Raw genomic sequence first — 21,736 nt, 5'->3', positions numbered from 1 at the left:
ATCGTCCTTTTTTGCAGAAATTGACCCAAATCAAGAAGGGTTCAAAACATTTTTTACGCTGATCATTTTTTTGTTCTTTTTTAATCTTTTTTTTTGGAAAACGACCGAAGTGGAGACCAGCTCTATGCCTGATTTCTTCTCGACACGCAATCGATATGGTTTCGTTTTAAAACAGTATTTTTTAATGCAGAAAGCGACCGAAATTGAGAAGGATTCGAAACTTTTTGTCAATACAGTGTCCGTTTTTTTTTCAATTTTCAGAAAACGACCAAAGTGGAGACCAGTTCTACTCGTGATTTTTTCTCGACACGCTTTCGTTTTGGTTTAGTTATAATACAGTATTGTGTGTTGCAGAATGCGACCGAACGCGAGAAGGGTTCAAAACTTTTTTTGATACCGCTACCCACTTTTTTTGTTCTTGTTTTTTGATCTTTTGATCTTTTCTTAAAAAACAATCAAATTGGAGACTAGTTCTAGGTGTGGATTTTTTTCTACACACCGTCCAATTATTTAGCTGTAACATAGTATTCTTTGTTGCAGAAAGCGACCAAAGTGGAGACCAGTTCTATGCATGATTATTTCTCGACACGCCTTTCATATGGTTTTGTTGTAACATAGTATCCGTTTTTTGTAGAAAACGACCAAAGTGGAGACCAGTTTTATGCGCGTCTTTTTCATCGACACTCCTTTCCTATGGATTAGTTTTAACACATTATCAATTGTTGCAGAATGCGACCAAAGTTGAGAAAAAATTCAAATCATTTTTTTTCATACGCTGATCTTTTTTTGTTCTTTTTAAACATTTCTTTTTAAATTAAAGAACTGTAGGTTTGCGAACAAATCTACAGTTCTACATTTGCGTGCAAATCTACACTTTTAGATTAAAGAACTTAAAAATTTGAAACTTTTGAATAGCATTTAACTTGGCAGAGTAATATATTTACAGAAACTATTTTATAGCTTGTACAATTGATTGAAAATGAAACGGCTAGTTTTTGCATTATAGTTCTCAAATTTAATACATGCACCACCTAAAATTACCACCTATTCTAACATATCACCCTTTTTTCGATACTGCTGTCCGTTTTTTGTTTTTCTTTTCAATTTTTTTTTCTAGAATACGACCGAAGTGGAGACCATTTTCTAAACACTCAGTCCGTATGCTTTTGTTCTAAAACAATGTTTTTTTTTTGCAGAAAGCGACCGAAGTGGGGACCAGTTGTTTGCGTGATTTTTTCTCGACACTCAGTCCGTATGTTTTTGTTCTAAAACAGTATTTTTTTGCAGAAAGCGACCGAAGTGGAGAGCAGTTCTAAACTGGTGGACGACTACGAGGAGAGGCTGAGCAGGGCTGAGATGGCTATTGAGGAGAGGGAGGAGCAAGTGAGACAGTTGAGACAGCAGCTGAACAAGAAGAGCAACTATTTCCACAACCTCACTCAAGAACAGGAGAAAAACAAGAGGTGGGGGGGGGGGACAGGGATCCAGTTACCCAATGGAGGGAAGGGAGGGGGTTTCATGCTACGTTTCTTCTTTTTTAATAAATGAAGAATTACTTACATAGTTAGCAAAAGATTTAGTTTGACCAGATTTTGATATATGGATTTGCTCAATTTTTTACTCAATTTTTATTGATTTTTTATTTTTTAGAAGTTAACATAGAAAAAGCGAGTTGATATCTGATTTTGCAACAAAAACCTAAAGCCAACCCGCAACAACTCGCTTTTAATATGTTTAACATTTCATGAAAAGTCGAGTTATCTATTATTTTGAATACTTTTCGGTTATAATCATTATTTTTTGACTTTAAGGAGACTGGCCATGAAAACCTAAAATTATCGATTGTATATGTCATACCGCTACTGCAGTAGCAGTATTTATATACGTATGTGCAGCTAACCTTTGGTGCTTAATCATTACTGTATGGTATGCTCAAGGTCATACGTGAGTGATGACACTGAGATAAAGCGAGAGATCAGAGTTCGTAACATTGATCTAACTCTCAGTACAACAACAAAACAAAAGAATAAGAAAACCTAAATTCAATAGTAAAAATAAAGTATTGAATTACAACTTGTTTTCAACTGATATCGCAACGCATATCACATGGCGCAGCCAGCAGGATTCGCAGCTCAAGACAACAGAACGGACATGGGAATTCCGGTATTTTGGGCGTCAGCGAATCTAGACCCTCCGTGGCAATTCAGAATCTGGTTCGAACAATTTCTCATGGCGGTTACGGTTAAAGAAAATGTGAACCCAGAGATTATTTTGGAAGAACCAAAAGACATATTAGAGGAACCACCACCACGCCCTGAAACACCCAGAGACGGGGAGAATGAAGATGCGAGGAACGCTAGGATTCTTAGAGATAAGCTAGCAATGGATAGAGTAGTATTGGAGAAAGAAGAGAGAAGAACAAGAGGACCACGAGTCGGACACAATGTCTTCTACAACGAAGTACAAAAGAAATTGGTGTCCAGATTATTTTTGTCTTTGGGTACAGAGGGAAAGAAAAGATTCCTGCAAAAGAACCCGCATGCTGAAATATCGAAAATGACGTTCAAGGAAATAACAGATTTGGCAGAAGTCTCGTTTCAAAAGGTAAAATGGGTAACATACGAAAGATACAAGTTATTTACGAGAATGCAAGAATCGGGAGAATCTCTGGAATCATTTCACGCAGCGCTAACTGCACAAGCAGCCCGATCAGAACTGGGAGCATTAGAAAATGAAATAGTCCGAGACCTGTTCATTTCAAAAATGAAAAACATGACCTTGCAGGACACGTTGACATTCGAGACTCTAGACCCGGAGGAGGTTCTGAAAAGGGCTATAAAATTCGAACATAGCAAGTTAACCACAATGGCGTTTCAAAAGACTAATGCTGCAGCTACAGGGGGGATCAAGTAACAATTACATCTCGGGTGTGAGAATAAAACAAGAACCTGTAATGGCAGTTAGAAATTTGGCGGGGACAAACAAAACTCCAAATAGAAGGGAATCGAATAAAAGACAAAACAATAACAAGAATCAAAACACGAAAACAAAACCATGTAATAGATGTGGAAGGACGTTTGAACAGGGACACCTGAAAAATTGTCCAGCGATGGGGAAAACCTGTAAACACTGTGGCAAACCCAATCATTTCGCTAAAATGTGCAGATCCCAACAAGTAAGTGAAGTTGCAGAAGACTCGGAAGGATCGGTAGAGGAATGCGATCAGATAAGTGAAGGTGTTGGGTCATGTAGCGAATTTGAAGTTATGTCGATACAAACCTATCAACCGGAAAACGAGAGAGTTTCAAAATATGTGAAAGACCGAATCAACGAAATGAGGGACAAACCAAACGGAAAAATGGTTTGAGTTCAGAAAATAGATTCGATCCGCGATCCAAACTTGAATCATGTAAAATCACTAAAGGCCATGGTACGAATAGATAACCAGATAATTCAATTAACAGTGGATACTGGAAGTCCAGTTTCATTTCTCAACTGGGCGACAACAAAAGAAATTATGGATAAATCAAACAAAGTAAGATTCATACCGTCCGATAAACTGAATTTACAAACCAAATTCAAGGACTACAACAAACAACCGATCAGTATACTGGGAGCCCTAAAAACCAATCTGAGGTCAGCGGGCTGGGAAGTAAAGGGCGCCACCTTTCTGGTATCAGAACGAAAAACTAGATGTATCATGGGACTAGATCAGCAAGGACAAGTGGGAATAGTGACTACACAAAAACCAGCGCCCAAGGAACTCACCAGGTTTGACGTGCTCATGTGCGAGCAGTCAGAAGGTTGGAAAGAAAAATTCTTCACTCAATTTAAAAACCTATTTGAAATACAAGGCATTTCGAAAAATCACATTGTCAGTTCAAAATTTAAATATCCATTATGTCCGATCCAAGAAAAGGGGAGAAGAATCCCAATTCACATACAAGATAAAGTCGAAAAAGAAATCGAGAAGTTGTTGACAGAAAATCATATAACAAAACTTGATAAATGTACAAGTGATTGCTTTATCGCTCCGATTGTGATAACAGTAAAGAAGGACGACTCAATAAAATTGGCAATGGATGCAAAACCAATCAATAGACAATTGTTCAAAAACAAATACCAAATGCCAAATGTAGATGACCTCATTGATGGGGTAAGCCAGATTGTAACTGAAAACAAAAAGGGTCGCTATATTTTTCGGTGTTAGATTTGAAATATGCGTACAGTCAATTAAAATTGGCTGCAGATACAGCTAGACAATGCAACTTCAACATTGTTGGTGGAAAAGCAACTGGAACCTACAGATTCTTGACAGGGTTCTATGGTTTAGCAGATATGCCAGCTGAATTTCAAAAGGCTATGGACAGAACCATCAACCACGCTAAAAACACGTTCTGTTTTCTGGATGACATACTTATTGTGTCAAAGGGAAGTGAAATTGAACATGCAAATTTGGTAGAAGCAGTATTAAAAAAATTGGATGCGGAAAATTTGGCGTTGAAACTATCAAAATGCGAATTTTTCAAACAAGAAGTGAATTGGTTGGGTCATCATCTCTCAGAGGCAGGAGTTAAACCAAAAATCACTAAAACGGAAGCAGTAGTAAATTTAAACCCGCCGAAATCGCTTAAACAGCTAAGGTCATTCCTGGGAAGCATAAATCACTTAGCTAAATTTATACCCAACGCAGCAAGTCTGACTGAAAAATTAAGACCACTTCTAAAAGAAGAGAATCAAAAGAAAAAATTAAAAAACATGAAACTCCCGGTGAAAAAATTTGAGTGGGGGGAGGAACACACCGTAGTATTTAATGCTATAAAAGAAGCTGTGGCAGGTATAACAAAAGTACATTATTACGATGCGACTCGAGAAACACGAGTTAAATGCGATGCTAGCCATGATGGGTTAGGGGCTACTTTAGAACAACAAAATGATGAAGGCATGTGGGTCCCAAATTCATTCGCATCCCGATTCCTAAATGCTCAAGAAAAAAAATATTCAACAAATGAATTGGAGTTATTGGCAGTTGTTTGGGCAGTAGATAGATATAAACACTACCTCCTGGGGACAACTTTTATCATTGCAACTGACCATAAAGCGCTTACAACAGCATTGGATGTCAACAAATCAAACAAGACCTACCAATCACGTTTAACCCGGTGGGTTGACCGGTTTTTGCCATATCAGTTCAAAATAGTTCACATTCCGGGGAGGGACATGAGCATAGTTGATTATTTATCGCGTGATCCCTTCAATGATCCCTGGCCCGAATCAGAATTAGACGAAAAGTTTGTAGTAGCGACAATAAACTCCTTTCATGAAGCGTTCGACTGCTGGAACAGTAGGGTTAAAAAAATTGGGTCGCTCAACCGGAACGAAAACGTTCTAGAATGTTCTAGAAGGAATGCTAAGAAACAGTCATCAAGTAATGGTTGCTATAGCAACCAAAACGGTCAAAACCGAACAAAGCTCGACCGGAACGAGAGAAAACAGTTTTCACGACTGCAAAAACAGCAAAACACAACAGTTCAACATAAGCAAATCACTTTTTCGTCAAATCAAGCCAACAAACAGTCAGTCTTAAATAAATTCAAAATCATAAAACAACCAGTACCGGAAATTAAAAAAAAACAGACTCAAAGATCGAGATGTCAGGAAACGGAAACAGATCATACGACTGGTGGTCGAGCTCACCACAAGAATGGCGGAATGAGGAGCGCGAGGAGAGTCTAATGGACCCAAAGTGGAACCGCTCACTATCCAACACAAATGAACTTTCGGAAGAGGAGGAGATCACAGAGACAGTTCAGCGTACAAGAAAAATAATTCGAGGGGGCCGGAAAAACAGAGATAGCTCCGACAGTGAAACACGACATGCATCACGGGTGAAATGGCAGCTGGAACCGGATCAACAAAGAGAAGCGGATCAAAGACTACTCTCATTCTGGCAGTTAATAGGCGGACAAGACAATGTTCAGGAAAATAGAGAACTGGTGGCACACACCCAAGAAGTCAGTGACAGCTCGGAACACAAATCAAGTTCAGCAGTGACTAAACCGATCGCATCGGCGGAACGGAAACTCAGTGAGGTGCAAGTAATAGAGATGGACCTGACAACCACAGAAGAGGCGGAGAGTGAAGAGGAAGTGTGCTCAATAGAACCGCCAAAGGGACTGGGAAAAACGAAACTGCAAAAGCAGCAACAAGTAGAGACCTTGGACAATCTAGCAAAACTGTTCGACAAAAGTTTACTAGCAGAATTGACCACAGAAGACACGTGGATGGACCGCCTCAGACGAGTGATCGAAAGAGGGGACAAACAAGGATTTGAATTGATGGGACCTTATACAAATCCTTTGTGGTCACAGATGGCAGTTCAGGACGACTGCATCTTGGTGAATAACCGGCTAGCAGTTCCAGTACAACTAAGACAAGCTGTCCTGAAACGAATACATCGAGGGCATCCAGGCCAGGAGGCTATGTTGGGAGCAGCGCAATATCTGTGGTAGCCTCATATGAATAAGGACATCGTGAATTTAGCAGAGGAGTGCCGTAGCTGTACCAGATATGGTAAGAATGTAAAATACTTTTTTCAAAAAATTCGTCAAAACCACTGCCACTGCTCACGCAGCCGGGACAGGAGGTACAATTAGACTACGCGGGGCCTATAGAAAATCAAAAAGGAAAAAAAATCTACCTTTTAGTAGCTATAGATCGATTCTCAAAATTCCCATCAGTGAAGGTTACGAAATCCACAAGTGGAAAGTGCACAGTAAAATTCTTGAGATCATATATCGACACACATGGAGTCCCTGAATCAATTCGTTCGGACCAATTTTCAGGCTTTAAGGGGAAAACGCTAAAAAAATTCTGTTCGGAACTCAATATCGAGCAAAAATTTTGTCCGGTGGGGGACCACAGAGGTTGTGGTTTGGTCCAACGTACAATCCAAACTATAAAAAGAAGACTGGGAGTGATGATGCTCGAAGAAAATAATAAATCAATCAAATTATGTCTCAGCACTATAATGAGAGATTTGCGGTGGAACAAGCAGAAAACAATTCAAGTATCCCCGTTTCAAGCACATTTCGGCAGACTACCAAAAACAGAATTTAAAATTGTGAGGGATAGGTTTTTAAATAATTCTGATTATTTAGACAAACAACACTTGGAACGCTCAGCACTGACGGCCTCCCAACTGAAACGGAGAATTGACCAGTCGAGAGAGAATCTCAAAATAGTGCGCAAGGGACAACTTAGCAGGGATACAAGCCCACTGCACAAGCAGCCGTTAACATCGGACAGAGACAAAGAAAGGGCCAAAGCTCTAAAGGAATTGTTGGAGGCGAACGCCCGTTGGAACAACGAAAGAAGGGACGCGGCTAAAAACGGGAAAATTGCTTCAGAAACGGACTCAACAATTAAGACATCGGCCGGTTCGATTTATAGGAAATCGGATATAGCACAATCGAAAACGGTACTGACACAAGAAAATCAGAGCACGAGTAAAAGTCCATCGTTTGAACCTACAAAAAAGTTTAAGAGAATCAGTTCTCCAGAATTACTCGAGGAGCTGGGATCAGAAGACAAACTTCAAGGAGAAATGGAAATCGCAGATGCAATGAATCCCACAGAGCGTTTTCAGAAAAGCCAAACAATAGTTACTTCTAAGGACACAGAAGCCGGGGGAGGTCTGAATCTGGCAGTCAAAAGAGCAAAACCCAATTTGGCGGGCCCAAAATCAACTATAGAGGAAAATATCACAAACAAGCCGGAGAAGAGCGGAAAGGAAAAGAAAGGCCGAAACAAGCAGCAACAGGGGACAAGCCAAACTGCGACTGCAGCCAACCTGGAACAGGAGCAATCGACATCTAAGCCGGAAAGAGTAGACACCAAAATTCAGTCCAGTTCTACGCCAAAGGCTAAACAGCGGCCGAAATTGAAATGCATTGACTCTCACACTCCTTTAGAAGACATAGGCGACAAATTTCACAACCGCAATTTAGCACCGTCCGAATGGGAGAAGTACGCGGACCAATTGTTAAAAAGAGGAGTACAGCGAGTTGCAGACAAAATTTGAGGAAATCCACAACAAAGTTCGGAAATGGACACAAATTTCGAACCACCACAAGGATTTTCGGACGAATCAAGTACGGAAGAGTCAGGTATTAGACGAAGCTCCAGACAAACGAAAAACAAAGAACCTAAACGATTCGGAGATCCGATAAAGCACTCAATTAAAGAAATATCAGAAAATCTCACAGGGAGAGGTCTTTTAAAGGAGGCACTTAAAGAATACAGAAATCAACTAAGAGATTTCAAAGATCGTAACGACAAACCAATGGAATCAAAAGTGCGACGACTCGAAAGACATCTGTTCATGCGAAAATTCGGATACGCTACACTAGACGAGGGAGTCGATTGGAACCCGAGTTGGGAAATAGAGCTGGAAGAAAACTGAAAAGTCCATAATCTAAAATCGTCAATTAACCAAGAGACTTTCTTTGAACTGAGTATATTGAACTCTTTTTAAATGAATTATCCTACTTATATTGTATAATTTATTTCTTCCACCGAGGGGGGTGTGTCATACCGCTACTGCAGTAGCAGTATTTATATACGTATGTACAGCTAACCTTTGGTGCTTAATCATTACTGTATGGTATACTCAAGATCATACGTGAGTGATGACACTGAGATTAAGCGAGAGATCAGAGTTCGTAACATTGATCTAACTCTCAGTACAACAACAAAACAAAAGAATAAGAAAACCTAAATTCAATAGTAAAAATAAAGTATTGAATTACAACTTGTTTTCAACTGATATCGCAACGCATATCACAGTATACTACTAAGTTTCAATGCGGGGCAGAGACTGAACTAAGTTTGCTACATTGTCTCAGATTAATAATTTTTAAATTTTTAATGTCAACAAAAATGCACCTGTAGGAAACAATCATACAAAAAATGCCTAATTCATAAAACTTCTACTCATTAAAACAACTTCTATCATAACACAAAGGTAAGCTAGATTTATGTATGATTTTCAGAAATTTTATTAAGGAACTCTGGCAAAAGATCAGAGTACATTCACATCAACTGGTTATGTTTTTGCGATAAAGACAGGTCAACAAACATAATAATAAGAAAAACATGAAAAATGAGAAACCTTATTTCAAAATGTAAGTTGACAATCTTATTGTAATACCCGAACTTTGAAAAACAGCAGATTGTTTTTTTACCAGCGGTAGCGAGTCGGGTGATCCAGACAGGTAAAACTGATCTCTGTGACAGTGATTGATTACAAAAACCACAAAACAATTGTGCAAAATTATTGAGATTGATATAAAAAAAACTTTGGTATATTAGTTTCACAGACTATGTACTGAATGTGCTTTCTCTGCTAATTTGAGCATATTTAAGTTTGTTAACAGCATAGCTCTATTTTTTTTTCAATTGGCTGGTATTGTAATCTATCATTGATATAATTTCATCATCAATCACTTTTTGTCAGCCTACTCACTCCAACGGTACAAGTTTGATAGTTGGTTGCCCATAAAAATTATCACCCAAATTTAAACGAAAATAGAACAGGTTTCACGTAAAACAATAGGTCTGCTTAAAAACTATGCAAATCTGAAGGCTTTTATTCTGAAAATCTAATGATTTAAAGAGATTTTAAGCGGGATTCAACTATCACACTTATACCACTTCTCCCATGAAACTGTTTCCCAGTTACATCATCCCATTGTTAAATATCATCAAACTGTTTACCAGCAGAGAATTTAAGGGGGGACTCTCCGTTTCTTCATGGTTTTGAACTCCCTCGCCACACTTGGTACCCTTGTAATGAATTTTTTTTCGGTAGACTGAACCCTAAATTTTCTTGAAGCGGCAGTATACTTTAAAGCTGTGGAGGACTACAAATTTGAGGAAAGCTTGAAAGAGCGCAGGTTTCTGTCAAAAACTTCAAAAAATCTCATTTTGTTAAGATTTTTCCAAAAAAGGCCTCGGAAGTTCTTAGATCTGCGCCGGATATTTACCATGATCCAATCAAGCAGAATTCCATATTTAAATTTTCATAAACTGTATTCCTGAAGAAACACCTCATATTATCATTTAATAATCAAAAGTGTGAAATGGCGATACTTCAAAAAACATCAAAAAAAAACTTTTAGGTTAGAAAATGACGTGGAACAACTGAGGCAAATGGTGGCGGAAAAAGACGAGATGTTGAGTTTACTTGAGTTCCAAAAGAGCATCTTAGTCAAAAGTGTAAGACAGTCTTTTTTATTAATTAAAACTACTATAAAATTTCGTTTGCTTGAAAAATCTCCACCATTAATTTTTGTTCTGTTCTGCAGTCACACCTTGGAAAAATAACAGAGCCTTTTGAAGCCCAGATTGACCATCTAATGGCAGAGTTGTCCCTGGCCAAGTAAGTATCTGCGTTATTTGTTTTTTACTCTGAAGCCTCAAATTGAACGCTTTTCGTCTAAGTTATTTTCTGCTTAGTGACAAAATGCAGGAATTGGAGAGGATACGGGACAAATTAGTCCAAGAAAAAGTAGACATGGTGGTAAGTATGGATTATGATAACAACAACCCACCAGAAATACTTTAGGCGGCGGGGGGAGTAGCCTGGGTCTAAATTAGATTTTTCAGCCAATCAGAGTCGATTAATTTGCACGAAGATTAGACACTTTTTAATCTAAATTAAATAGTGAAGTGGCGGATTTTTACTCGGTCTGTTTCGGGGCAAGGGGGGGGGGGGGAAGGGGGTTGGTTCGAGCATTTATCTGGCCTGGACGTTTTATTTTAAGAAAAATTTTCACAGCAACAAAAATTCACGAAGCGTTCCTTAAAAAACTTAAAAGCTAAAAGCTCCGCTTCCTCCAACTGAATGCTCCTGTTGAATGCATTCAAAACTTAAATATACTACTTTTCACCTGCAATCAGAAGCAAATGCAAAATTTTCACAAAAAAAGGATGTTCAAACAAAATTTTTAAAATTTATTTGAAGATTTTTAGGCCAACATAATTGTGCAAGCTCGCCTTAAAACCCTGAAATTTATTTTTTTTTGGAAACATTTCGGAGCGACACGCCAAGTTTTGAGTCTCAAAACTCACAATCAAAACTCACTGCCATTTTTTTTCAGTCTGGCGCGAGTATTCCATTCGTCGGTGAGTTGATGCACTACAAACAAGCAAACAACAATCTCAACAACTCACAAGTGAACAAATGTGAAAAGTGTGCCTATTGGAGAGACAAGCATGATCAACTAAGGAGTATCAACTCGGATCTGAATGAACAGTTGTCTCAATTGGGAACTCAGCACAACTCACTCAAAGATGTGGTCAGATCTGTCACGCCATACGTCGAGAAGTAAGTTCAATAGCCCAGTTCAGTCGAGAACAATCGAAAACGGTCAAAACGTTCTAAATATAGCCAGTTTGGGTCAAGTCGGTCGAAAGAACCATTTTTGGTTGATTGATTCGAAATTTAAGTTGAATACCACAAACAGGGTACGCAATAGCTACTTTAGGATTTTCATCAAAATTCTAAAATATAAATCCTCTCTCTGATTGCCCGGGTCGAGGTGTTCGACTTATGTTTCGACATTGAAAGTCGAGCAAATGCAGTTTTGCGACTGAAATTTTATGTCGAGAAGCACGTTTAAGTCGAGCACAAAGTCGATTTTGGTCAAGGAAGTCGAAACACAGGTCAAGACTGTCGAAACATACCCGGTTTTGGTCGAGAGTCAAAACATAGGTCGAAACTGCCGAAACATACCCGATTTTGGTCGAAAAAGTCAAAACATAGGTCGAGACAGTCTAAACATACCTGATTTTGGTCGAGAAAATCAAAACATAAGTCGTTTTAAAACCTTTTTAAAGGTTTAATTTAAATTTAAATTGGAAATTGAGCAAGAAAAAATCTTCTCAAAAATGACCTCCGTCAGAAAGTTGCAACACGCAACAATCCATTGAGGAGATTTGCTTACCGCAAAACTAGAAACTTCAGAGAAAATCTCTTTTGAGTTTTGAAAATCTTAGGAGTCCAAGGAAAATCTAAGGTAAGAGGGTAGATAGGGGTTAGATAAGGGGGGTTGGAGGATATATGGGGGTGGGGATGGGTGTGCGGATGAATATGGGGGATTGGGTATTTTTTTTTTCGGTGTTAAAATTAAGAAGACCTGGGTTTAAAGTGTAAGGGAGATAGTTTTGAAACTAAGTAGGCTAAGAGTAAGGCTGAAAAAGCATCAAAATTGCACAATTATCGGTGAACAACTTTAGAGATTATATGTCCTTATAATCCTTTATATTGGATCTAAAATGGATTATAGTTGAGTTAATTTTTCTGAAATCAATAGATTAAAAGGATTATAATCGATTGCGTGGTCCCAAAGTGTAATAGATTAGAATGCCATCATTTTGAGCAAAATGTTGGTTAAAAGTGTTTTCTTATACATGAAACCTCACTGCGGGTTGGTCAATCCGGTAAGCCAGACAAACGTTTGGTGAGAACAATTTACTCGAAGGCGTAATCTGTAAGGAAGTAAAGCATTGATTATTTGAGGTTTTTAATTTTGACACTAACAATTATTTTTCTAATCCTAGCCTTGTCTTCAATCTCCCTAAAAGCAGAAAACTTTTTTGATTTATTTTTGGTTATTTTAGTTACCAAAAACATAGTTTTTTTTGGTTATTTTGTGTTTTCAATTTTTGTTTTGGCCATTGAAAATGAAAAGAAACTAAGCGTGTGTTTTAGTTTTTATGCACGCAAAATCAAGTAGCGCAAATAATCGTTGGACTGATTCGAGTGATTTATCATTTGAAACCCTTTCAATTGTGATTCAAACGATATTTTAAAAAGTTCAAAAATTGTCTCAGTTTCAAGAGAAATTGATTTAAAATTTTTGAAAAATTTGGGTCGATTTTGTGGGAGTAAAGCGAGTGAGCAAACTTATTCTGAAAGGATAAGAAGAGTTTTGAATTTTGTATTCAAGCCCTGAAAAGTTAATTTTCTTGTAGTTTTCGAACGCCATTTTGGGAGTGAAAAACTTCAAATTTTAAAAAGTTGTACAAAAATTCTATGATTTTTTTTCTTGTCATTTTTTGACAAAAGCTGTTGCCCAATTTGCCTATTTGGTTATGACTGTCAATTATGTCAAAATTATAGGCTGTCGATCAGATCCTTTTTCACACCTAAGCTCAAAAAATGACACCAATTTTAAACTAAAATTTTTTTCCAGTTTTTTGTGGGAATATGGTCGGAACATTCTGAGCTACTTGCTTAGCAACCGTTTATCCTTTTTTTAGGAAATGTTTTATAATAAATCTGTCATAGTTTTTAAAAGACAAGATAGACCGAAAATTTTCTCTTGTTCGCAAAATTGGGTGTCTGAATAGCATATATTTTTGATGGGTTTTTCCGGAACCTGAGGCCATACTTTTTTGCTATCTTAATCAGCTGATCTATCAATATAGTTGAGCTTTTCTAGTAAAAATGAACAAAAAAATCGACAAAAAACAAACAAGAGTAAGTTGCCGAGTTCGAACCTGTTTTCGACCTGCTTAAGTCCCTTTTCTTACTCAATGAACTCAAGAAAACTTGTGCAACCAGATGTTTATGAACCGAAATTAGAACCCGTCTTATTGTAATTGTTTTATTTTCAATCGCGTATTTTTTTTTACGAGTTGTTGGAAAACCCCAAAAAAAATGAAGTTAAAAACATGATTTTGGATCAATTTTTGATAGAGTTGATAAAATGTGATAGTTTTTTCTCTTAAACCGTTCAATCTCGAATTGCAAAGTCCTCAAGTAAAATTCAGTGCATAAAACTGCTTTGAAACAGTGTTATTGTTTTTGAAGTCATTCTCGCCATATTTAGAGCCAGCTCCGAAACTGCCGACATTCTGGGCGAGCTGGACACACTCCGAAGACAAATGGGAGACAAAGACAGCGAATTACTGGAGGCCAAACGAGCCGTGAATGCTCTGCAAGACCAGGTAAAATTTGAATTGAGATTTGAAATTGGACTGAACGGTTTCCTATCAGAAGAACTAAAGTTCAAAAAACTAAAGTTATATGGAGTATTTATTAATTGCTTTTTCGATGATCAAAACAAATAGCTTTTAGTTTGATTATAATACATTTATATATATATATATATAATATATATATATATATATTATATATATATATATATATATATATATATACACTCCTTAATTTTAATAAACTAAACTATCCCTTCGAAATTTAAAAAAATCTCATCTTAAAGTCCAAAAAAAAGGTCTTGTTAAAAAGAGATCAAATTTTGAAATGTATATTTTTTAAAATGATGTGCATCCGTTTTCAAACCAAGGTCAAGTACATGAGAGGTCAGATGAACCCCGACAACCCCGTAAATGAAGACCAGGCAGGAGGTTCAAATGGTAACGTGTCCTTCTCTGAATGGAAACCACTGGTTGAAGACTGGGTCACAAACTACGAAGTGCTGAAGCAGAAAACTGAAGGCCCAGAAACACTACTTCCAACAGATTGCAGCGGTAAGAAAAGAAAATTTAATCTTAAGAAAAGATTTAAAATTAAAAAGTTAAAACGGTTCAAAAAAAGGCTTGGTAAAAAATTAACCAGCTTAGGCGTTTTGCTGTGCACGTAACACGAAAGTTCCGATCACAGATAACATAGCAAATAGCAAAAAACTGAAAAAAAATTGAATTGATTGCGTGTTACCTTCTTCATATGTTGTGAAATTGGATCAAAATATGATCACAGAAATGAAACTGCATTCATGAACTGAATTATTTTTTATAAAACGTAAATATAACTATTAAAGCGCAGGATTTTTTGAACGAGTAGATTTTCTTAATTTTCAAAAATGTGTTAGGGTCTTCAAAGCCAGCGGAACGTTTTCCACTGCGTAGAGTTCATAATTTGTGAACTTGATTATTTGTATTATGTGAAGTTAATTATAACAGATTTCGGGTGTTTTCTGCTGCACGGCCCAAAAACTGATCTTTTTTATCTTTTAAAAGTTTGATTATAATGTTCGAATCTGATTGGTTGAAAACCATATTAGCGAAATGAAATCTTTTAAAATTTGAATTCAGACGCAGGTATAAATTACAAATTAGTATCAAATTCACTGCGTCTGGGACACTATACAGGCAGATTTGCCAATCTAGTGCCGTTTTTCTTTAATTCAGGAAAGATTTGCGAAAACCTGTAATTAATTAGAAAACAACAGCTCATAGAAACTCCGATTGTCTTTTAAATATGCCACCATAATGTTTGCAAAAAAAATCCATAAATCAATATCAGACTTTTTCGGGTTTAAGTTTTTGGGATTACATTGTTTTTCTGAGCGGTATTATAACATTTAGTTAGCTTAACAGAAACAGCATTAGCCTTTTTTGTGAAAAGGCTAGTTTTACCGGCAAAATACTTTCAGTCTTTGACCCTGTTGAGCGACGACGAGTTATTGAATCAACATGTAACAAACCATTCGGAGATTTTTTTAGCAGCTGGTCAGACATTTCTTTAAAATTTTGACTAAGAAAAGTTCAAAAACAGTATCAATTATACTAGTTGTTACTAATATGATCAAACTTTCTTTTGAAAAATATGGTTCGTAGCACTTTTTCTGAACACTTTAACTGAACAATTTTTGATGCACAAGAATACGCAATCAAACCATATGAGATTATTGGCGTTGCTTAAGATTTATAAAACTGTATCAGACATTTTTTGAAACAAGACATTGGGCCCGGTACATTACTTAATTGAATTTTGCTAACTTTTTGCAATCTTTGTCCATATGTCCATAAAACTGAGGTTCCCAGATATTTAAAGGTGCTAGTATATTCTGAAACATGATCAGCATCTTGGGTTTCAATGAAAGCATAAGCTCAATTAACAGTCTTTTAGTTTTTGAACCGTATAACAGAATAGCCCCCAAATTTGTTCTATTTCAGCTGCGCGTGGAGGAGGCGGATGTCAGCAGGTGTTTCGGGGGTGGTAACGGGGACCAATTGAGCAGTAGTGTGCGGAGGGTGTTTGTTGAGAAGAACTTCCAGATGGACACTCAATTGAGAGAGTGTGAGATTGTTCACACTGAAATTGAACAAATGATCTTCAACGTCAACATGAAACTCAATGTGAGTTGATATCAATGAGTACATTCATCAACTATTTTCTAGTATACGCGACATACCCATTTTGAGTCGCAAAAGTCGCGCGACATAAGTCGCGGACCTCGCACAGGGGAAACCTCCCTCTCTCTGTACTTGGCAAGTTTTAACTTCGAGTATAATATAAAACCTAAAAAATATCTCAAGGCAAATAAATACTTTTTTGGATCTCTTAACTATTTCCCCCTTTTTGCTGGAGATAGATTCGTTACTAGGTTCAAAATTTCGCATATGCTTAACCGTTGAATTATTTCATTATAGGGAAGCCAATTCGTTACTAGGTACCAAAGAGGGGGAATAGTTAAAAAGATCCCTTTTTCTAATGTTTTGTGCCATTTTCTGTGTGATGAAAACACTTCGTTATAATATCCTACCTGTAACGGAACTAAAAGTCCAAAAAGGAGCAACTTATCGGGGAATCATTGATATCTCAAAATGAGGTTAATGTGAACACTTAATCGCCTTTTTGATGAAAAATCAAAGTTGAAGGGTGATGGCTCATTCGAATTTCTGGACAAATGAAAAAGTACTTCAAACATCGAGATATAATTGAGGCCTGCCTTTTATTTCAGTAAAAAACTTGCAATACTAGGGCTTTCATATTTTTTTATTTTTCGCTACGCACATACTTTTTTCTAGAAATACTCCACCTACAAAGATCAAAGTCACCGCCTTCAAGAACACGCCAGACACCTGAACGAAGAAATTAGTCAACTTCTCGCAGCCAATGAGAAGCTAGAATCAGACAACCAATCACTGAAGGAAGATCTCAGCAGAAAAAGAACGAACAGCAATCAAACTAAGGCTCTGTTGGAAAAAGACGGTCAAATTATAGATTTGAAGAAGTTGCTGAACTTGAAGGAGCAGGAGGTCGAGAAGATGTTGTCGTCCCAGGAATCTTGGGTGACGGAAAGGCGGAATCTCAAGATTAAAGCCGATGAGCTACAGACCAATTTGAGAGAAAAGTAAGACCTAGATTTATGAATTAGGGAAGCGAAATTAGAAAGGAGAACTGGAATATCATCAAGATTCTTATCTTTTTTTTCACCCAAAGAATCACCAGTTTCTGATTTCTGAAAGGAAATTTGTTTTTTGACAGACCAGCCGTGAATATTGTCGTCCTTTTTTGTTACATTTTCTTTAAACTTTGCTACGACGTAGAAATTTCGGTCAAAATTTGGTCTATTAAAAGTTTGTGCAATATCGGAAAACTAATTTAATTGATCTATAAGTTCCTTCAATCACCCCCCCCCCCCGCTCCTTTTGATCCCCACGCAGAAGTCAAAGATCCGCATCTGATAATCAGCCTAGAATTTGCATTTATCAGCAATGTACTTCAACGTTGATTTCAACAATTCGACTACTGTAACGTAACTGATTTAAAATTTTGAAAATAGTTTTTTTCTTCACAAGCTCACGAGGTTGATCATATACTTAATGCTAAACTTTAGATAATATCGGTGTCCTTGAGCGAATTAATCTGTCAAAAAACCATGCATTAGGTTAATTAGTTTTTTGGAACACTTTCCTGCGTAATGAAATGTGTGAAATTTTGGTTTCAGACGTTAAATGAGCATTTTTAGATTTATTAACTTGTTCAGATTCGTAGCCAAAATGAATTTTGCAAAATTTTTGGCACTAGCTATGATTATTAGAATCAGGGGCGGATCTAGTATTTTCTCGAGGGGAGGGGAGGATTTTCAAAAAATTTTCAAAATTTTCCGAAAATTTTGTCGATCTTTTGTTTTAGGTCGACCGAATTGATTTTTCGAGCCCTTCCTACAGCACAGTTTTAGTGTTTAGTCCCTATTTTTGCCAAATTTTCTGCGCCGCAGGTAAAATTTTGAAATTACAGTCCAAAAAAGGCGTTTTTAGGAACTTTTTAGAATTTTTGACAAAAAAGTTGTTTTTTTTTCGGCGCGCGCTCTCCCCTCAAAATTAGTATATATTGGCGCCAAAGGCGCATTTTGAAAAATTTTAAGGTCTTTCGGCCCAAACTGAATTTTTTAAAAAGTACCAAAGGGGGGACCCTTTGGGTCGGCAGGGGGTCGAATCCCTAAGGAGAGAGCGTCCGCCCCCCCCCCCCCCCCTCAATCCGCCCCTGATTAGAGTAGTTGTCAATATTTTTTTCGGCCAACGAATTTTAACAAAGCTATTTAAATTAAAACTGCTCATTTTGAATCCTAATTCAGCTTTTAAATCGATTGAGCACGTTAAAAATATATGAAAAATCTACTGTAACATAAAACAAACTTTTTTGACCAATTAAGATAATCGAGGTCATCGATATTGCCAACATTTTGGCACTAATTATATGAAAGCTGAAGTTTTTGTATTGCAAAAGGGAGCAGATAGTTGAAGATCTGGCAGCTAAGATGGCCCATCAAGACATGCAACTGGTTCAACTGAGACATGAGTTGAAGGACCTGAACACAGACATAGCAGAGAACATCACCATGGCCAACAGTGGCAGCCACAGAAACGTGTCAGTGTCCAGCGATGCTGCACTCAGGTCCACTTGGTTAGTGTTCTGCACAGAAATCAGTGCCGATACATAACAATAGCACATTTGTCCATTTATAGGGACTCATCTTATTTTTTGGGACGCAGCATAATGATAAGTGGGCCCCAAAAATATGGTTGAGTCCCTATAGATGGCTGAGGTCCATGCAGTTAGTGTTCTGCACAGAAATCAAAGATGTTTAACAAAGTTTATCTGTTAGTCAACGTAATATAATTCGCAACAAAAGTCAGTTTGCAAGAAAAAACAACCCCTGGTTGATAGTCTACGTGATTTTCAGCTGGGTCACGTGCAATGGATGTGGTCACGTGATCGAACTGTCGGGTGAGACCCTGGATTTAACTAGCAGAGTGAGTGGGTTGAAAGACATGGTTAAGAGACTGAAGAGGGAGAACCAGGAGTTGTTCCTCCAGAACCAGAACTTCACTGACCAGTTGTCATCTAGCAGGAACCAACTGTTGCAACTCAGTCAGAAGTTGAACACGGCTGGCGAACAGCTGCATACTTTTAAAAGAGGTGAAACTGAACGTGAAACTTTGCTTAAAAAAATTAAGCTAGTTTTCTTAAGAGTTCAACGGATTTCAAAAGAGAAACAAGGATAGCCAGTTGCTTTGCAAGTAGCACAGAACGTTCCGAACAGGCTCTTAAAAAATAACAGTGAGAAGTTTTGTTTAAATTAACTTCATTTTTTTGTGCGTTGAATTAAAGAAAACATTTTAGACATTTCCGATATTCATAGTAGACAAGGCATATTCAAAATCAATTTTCTTTAAAAATGTATTATTAAAAAATCAAAAAAAAAATTAAAAATGTTTGTTCATTCGTTTTTGTAATTTTCTGCAGAAAACTTTTGATTTTTTGAAGTATTTTCTCCCAAAATAGCGCTGAAAAAGTTTTTAGGGCTTGATTTTTTAGGGCTTGAAAAAGAAATTGGAATACAACATACTACTACTCTGCTGCTATCCTTCTATAATAAACCTGTTCGTTGGATTTACTTGCTTGAAATGAAATGGATTTACTTGCTATCAAAACCTTCGAAAAAGTTTTTCTCACTGCAGGCAGAGTTTTTTGAAAAATTGTATCACGACTGAAAGGGTTTTAATATGAAATATCATTCAACCCAGTCCGGTGATTTTTGTGGTACCCAATTTTGCGTGGAAAAAAAAGAAAAAATTAAAACACCCGAATACAAAGTATCTTCCCATTTTCAATGGTTGGAACAAAAAAGGACCAGAAAGTTTTTAAAACAACAAAAATGAGATCATTTTGTGCACATATTTGAAAGAACATTTATTTTCTTTCCCCTCCCACCTTGCTTGTTTTCCTTACCATCCCCCTTGCATAAGCATTAATTTTATGATGTAAATAGGGTTTCTACAAGTCTTATTTTCCTTCCCCTCCCACCTTGCATAAGCATTAATTTTATGATGTAAATAGGGTTTTTACAAGTTTTAGTATGGAGACTAAATATGTTCGTTATGGCCTATTTAGTCTGCATCGCAATTTTCATAACAATCAAACAATGTGAACATGAAGATTACCAGGTGGTGGAATAAGAAAAAAGCCAAATTAAATTCTACCAACTTGGAGCTATTATGGAAAAAAGTTTCTCGACAAAAGCAAAAAAAGAGTGAAAGCAAACTATATAACAGCTGCTGGCTTTTCTTTAAAAGAGCTCGAAATGTATTTCAAAAAAGGAAAAATATGCATTTAAAACTTTCATAAAACACAAAAAAGTGAAGGTACTTTTGAGAATATACTCTTTTCAGAGCTTTTTGCTTTTCTTTATAGAATTTAAATCTTGTTTAAAAAAAATTGAATCAAAAATTTGAAAAAAAATCCAGAGGAAAGTAGACTTTTTATGGTAAAAATGTTCTGTAATTTTTTATTCAGCTAATTTTTTTCAGCTTTACCAAATTTGAAATAACTGAGTTTCTTTTGAGCGTGTGCCAAAAAATTACATAAAAAATATTTATAAAATTGTAAAGCTGCACTAACTATTTAAGGTTTTTACGTAGAAAAAAGAAAAGCTTTATTCAGAGTCAAAATGATCTGTCACCTCCAAATGTTCAAATTTTGACCCATTTTTTCATCAAGATTTTTTCAATAGCGTTCATCTTTTTCAAATGAAACTTTTTTTTAGCGGTGGTGTATTATGACCAACTGCGTGCCTCAAACGAGAAGCTCTGTTCTAAGCTGTCAATCATCACTGGAGAACAGGTGTCTAGGAGCAGCAGAAGGTTCTCGTTTTCCGGGTGAGTACCCCCAGATAATTGTTATCGGATTCTGTTAAGTATTCACCCAGTTATGAAACGCATTGAGTTTGTGTTGCCAGATTTTTTGAAGTTTTTGGCCTGTTTTTTAAAAATTTTGCCTGAGGTGCAAAAAAATTTCCAAAAATTCGTCTTTTTAGTGCTTTGGGAGAGCTCAGAATATCAATTTAGTCAGCCTAAAAAAAAGACAAAAATTTCAACATTTTTTGTAAAATCCCCACCCTCCTTCCCCCCCCCCCCTCTCAAAAATCCTAGATCCAGCCTTGTTTCTGATAGTATAAAAATTCTGTCAAAATAAATTTAAAAAGTCAAAATTGCTTTAAATAATAAACGTAACCAATTACAACTATTTTGTCGTTTCCTTCAAATTTTAGAACAACAAGTAACGAAATATTTGCCCGCGCATAATCATCAATACCAAATGATGAGTTTGGGTCTAGTAACGCAAAATTTGATGATTTTTTACTGCCTCGTTTCAATTTGGAATGATTTCCGACCAGGATGATGCCAAGAAATACGCTACTCGTTTATAAAAATTCGGAAATTTAGCGCCAATTAATTATCCGAAATCAGTTTATCATTAATTATCCGAAATTGCTATCATTAATTCTATCATTAATTATCCAAAATTGGAACACCATCATCAAACCCCCATAACTATACGCGAATTTATTGCAGAAAAATATCTTTTAGTTTTGAGCTCAAGGCTCAAATATTTTTCAGTCAATTAGAAAAAACG

At 36.7% G+C, this 21,736-nt stretch overlaps 2 protein-coding genes across 2 annotated transcripts in view; both read left to right on the top strand.

Moving 5' to 3' along the window:
• The window catches only part of LOC134839004 (testis-specific gene 10 protein-like), a 23,000-nt gene extending 6,966 nt beyond the window's left edge, over window positions 1-16,034 (top strand). The window contains exons 10-17 of the mRNA XM_063854381.1: window positions 1,288-1,463; window positions 10,182-10,278; window positions 10,368-10,441; window positions 10,519-10,582; window positions 11,163-11,389; window positions 13,899-14,016; window positions 14,376-14,559; window positions 15,988-16,034. Of these exons, the coding sequence (XP_063710451.1) occupies window positions 1,288-1,463; window positions 10,182-10,278; window positions 10,368-10,441; window positions 10,519-10,582; window positions 11,163-11,389; window positions 13,899-14,016; window positions 14,376-14,559; window positions 15,988-16,034 (987 nt within the window). The remainder of the gene's footprint in view (window positions 1-1,287; window positions 1,464-10,181; window positions 10,279-10,367; window positions 10,442-10,518; window positions 10,583-11,162; window positions 11,390-13,898; window positions 14,017-14,375; window positions 14,560-15,987) is intronic.
• LOC134838869 (uncharacterized) overlaps window positions 14,478-21,736 on the top strand; it is a 20,119-nt gene continuing 12,860 nt past the window's right edge. The window contains exons 1-6 of the mRNA XM_063854163.1: window positions 14,478-14,559; window positions 15,988-16,170; window positions 16,843-17,168; window positions 18,548-18,724; window positions 19,005-19,240; window positions 20,868-20,979. Of these exons, the coding sequence (XP_063710233.1) occupies window positions 16,090-16,170; window positions 16,843-17,168; window positions 18,548-18,724; window positions 19,005-19,240; window positions 20,868-20,979 (932 nt within the window). The 5' untranslated portion in view covers window positions 14,478-14,559; window positions 15,988-16,089. The remainder of the gene's footprint in view (window positions 14,560-15,987; window positions 16,171-16,842; window positions 17,169-18,547; window positions 18,725-19,004; window positions 19,241-20,867; window positions 20,980-21,736) is intronic.

The sequence above is a fragment of the Symsagittifera roscoffensis genome, chromosome 2 (assembly GCF_963678635.1).
Source record: "Symsagittifera roscoffensis chromosome 2, txSymRosc1.1, whole genome shotgun sequence".
NCBI classification, from domain to species: Eukaryota; Metazoa; Xenacoelomorpha; order Acoela; family Convolutidae; genus Symsagittifera; species Symsagittifera roscoffensis.
Note: the sequence above shows the minus strand (reverse complement) of the source record. Positions and strands in the feature narration are given on the sequence as shown.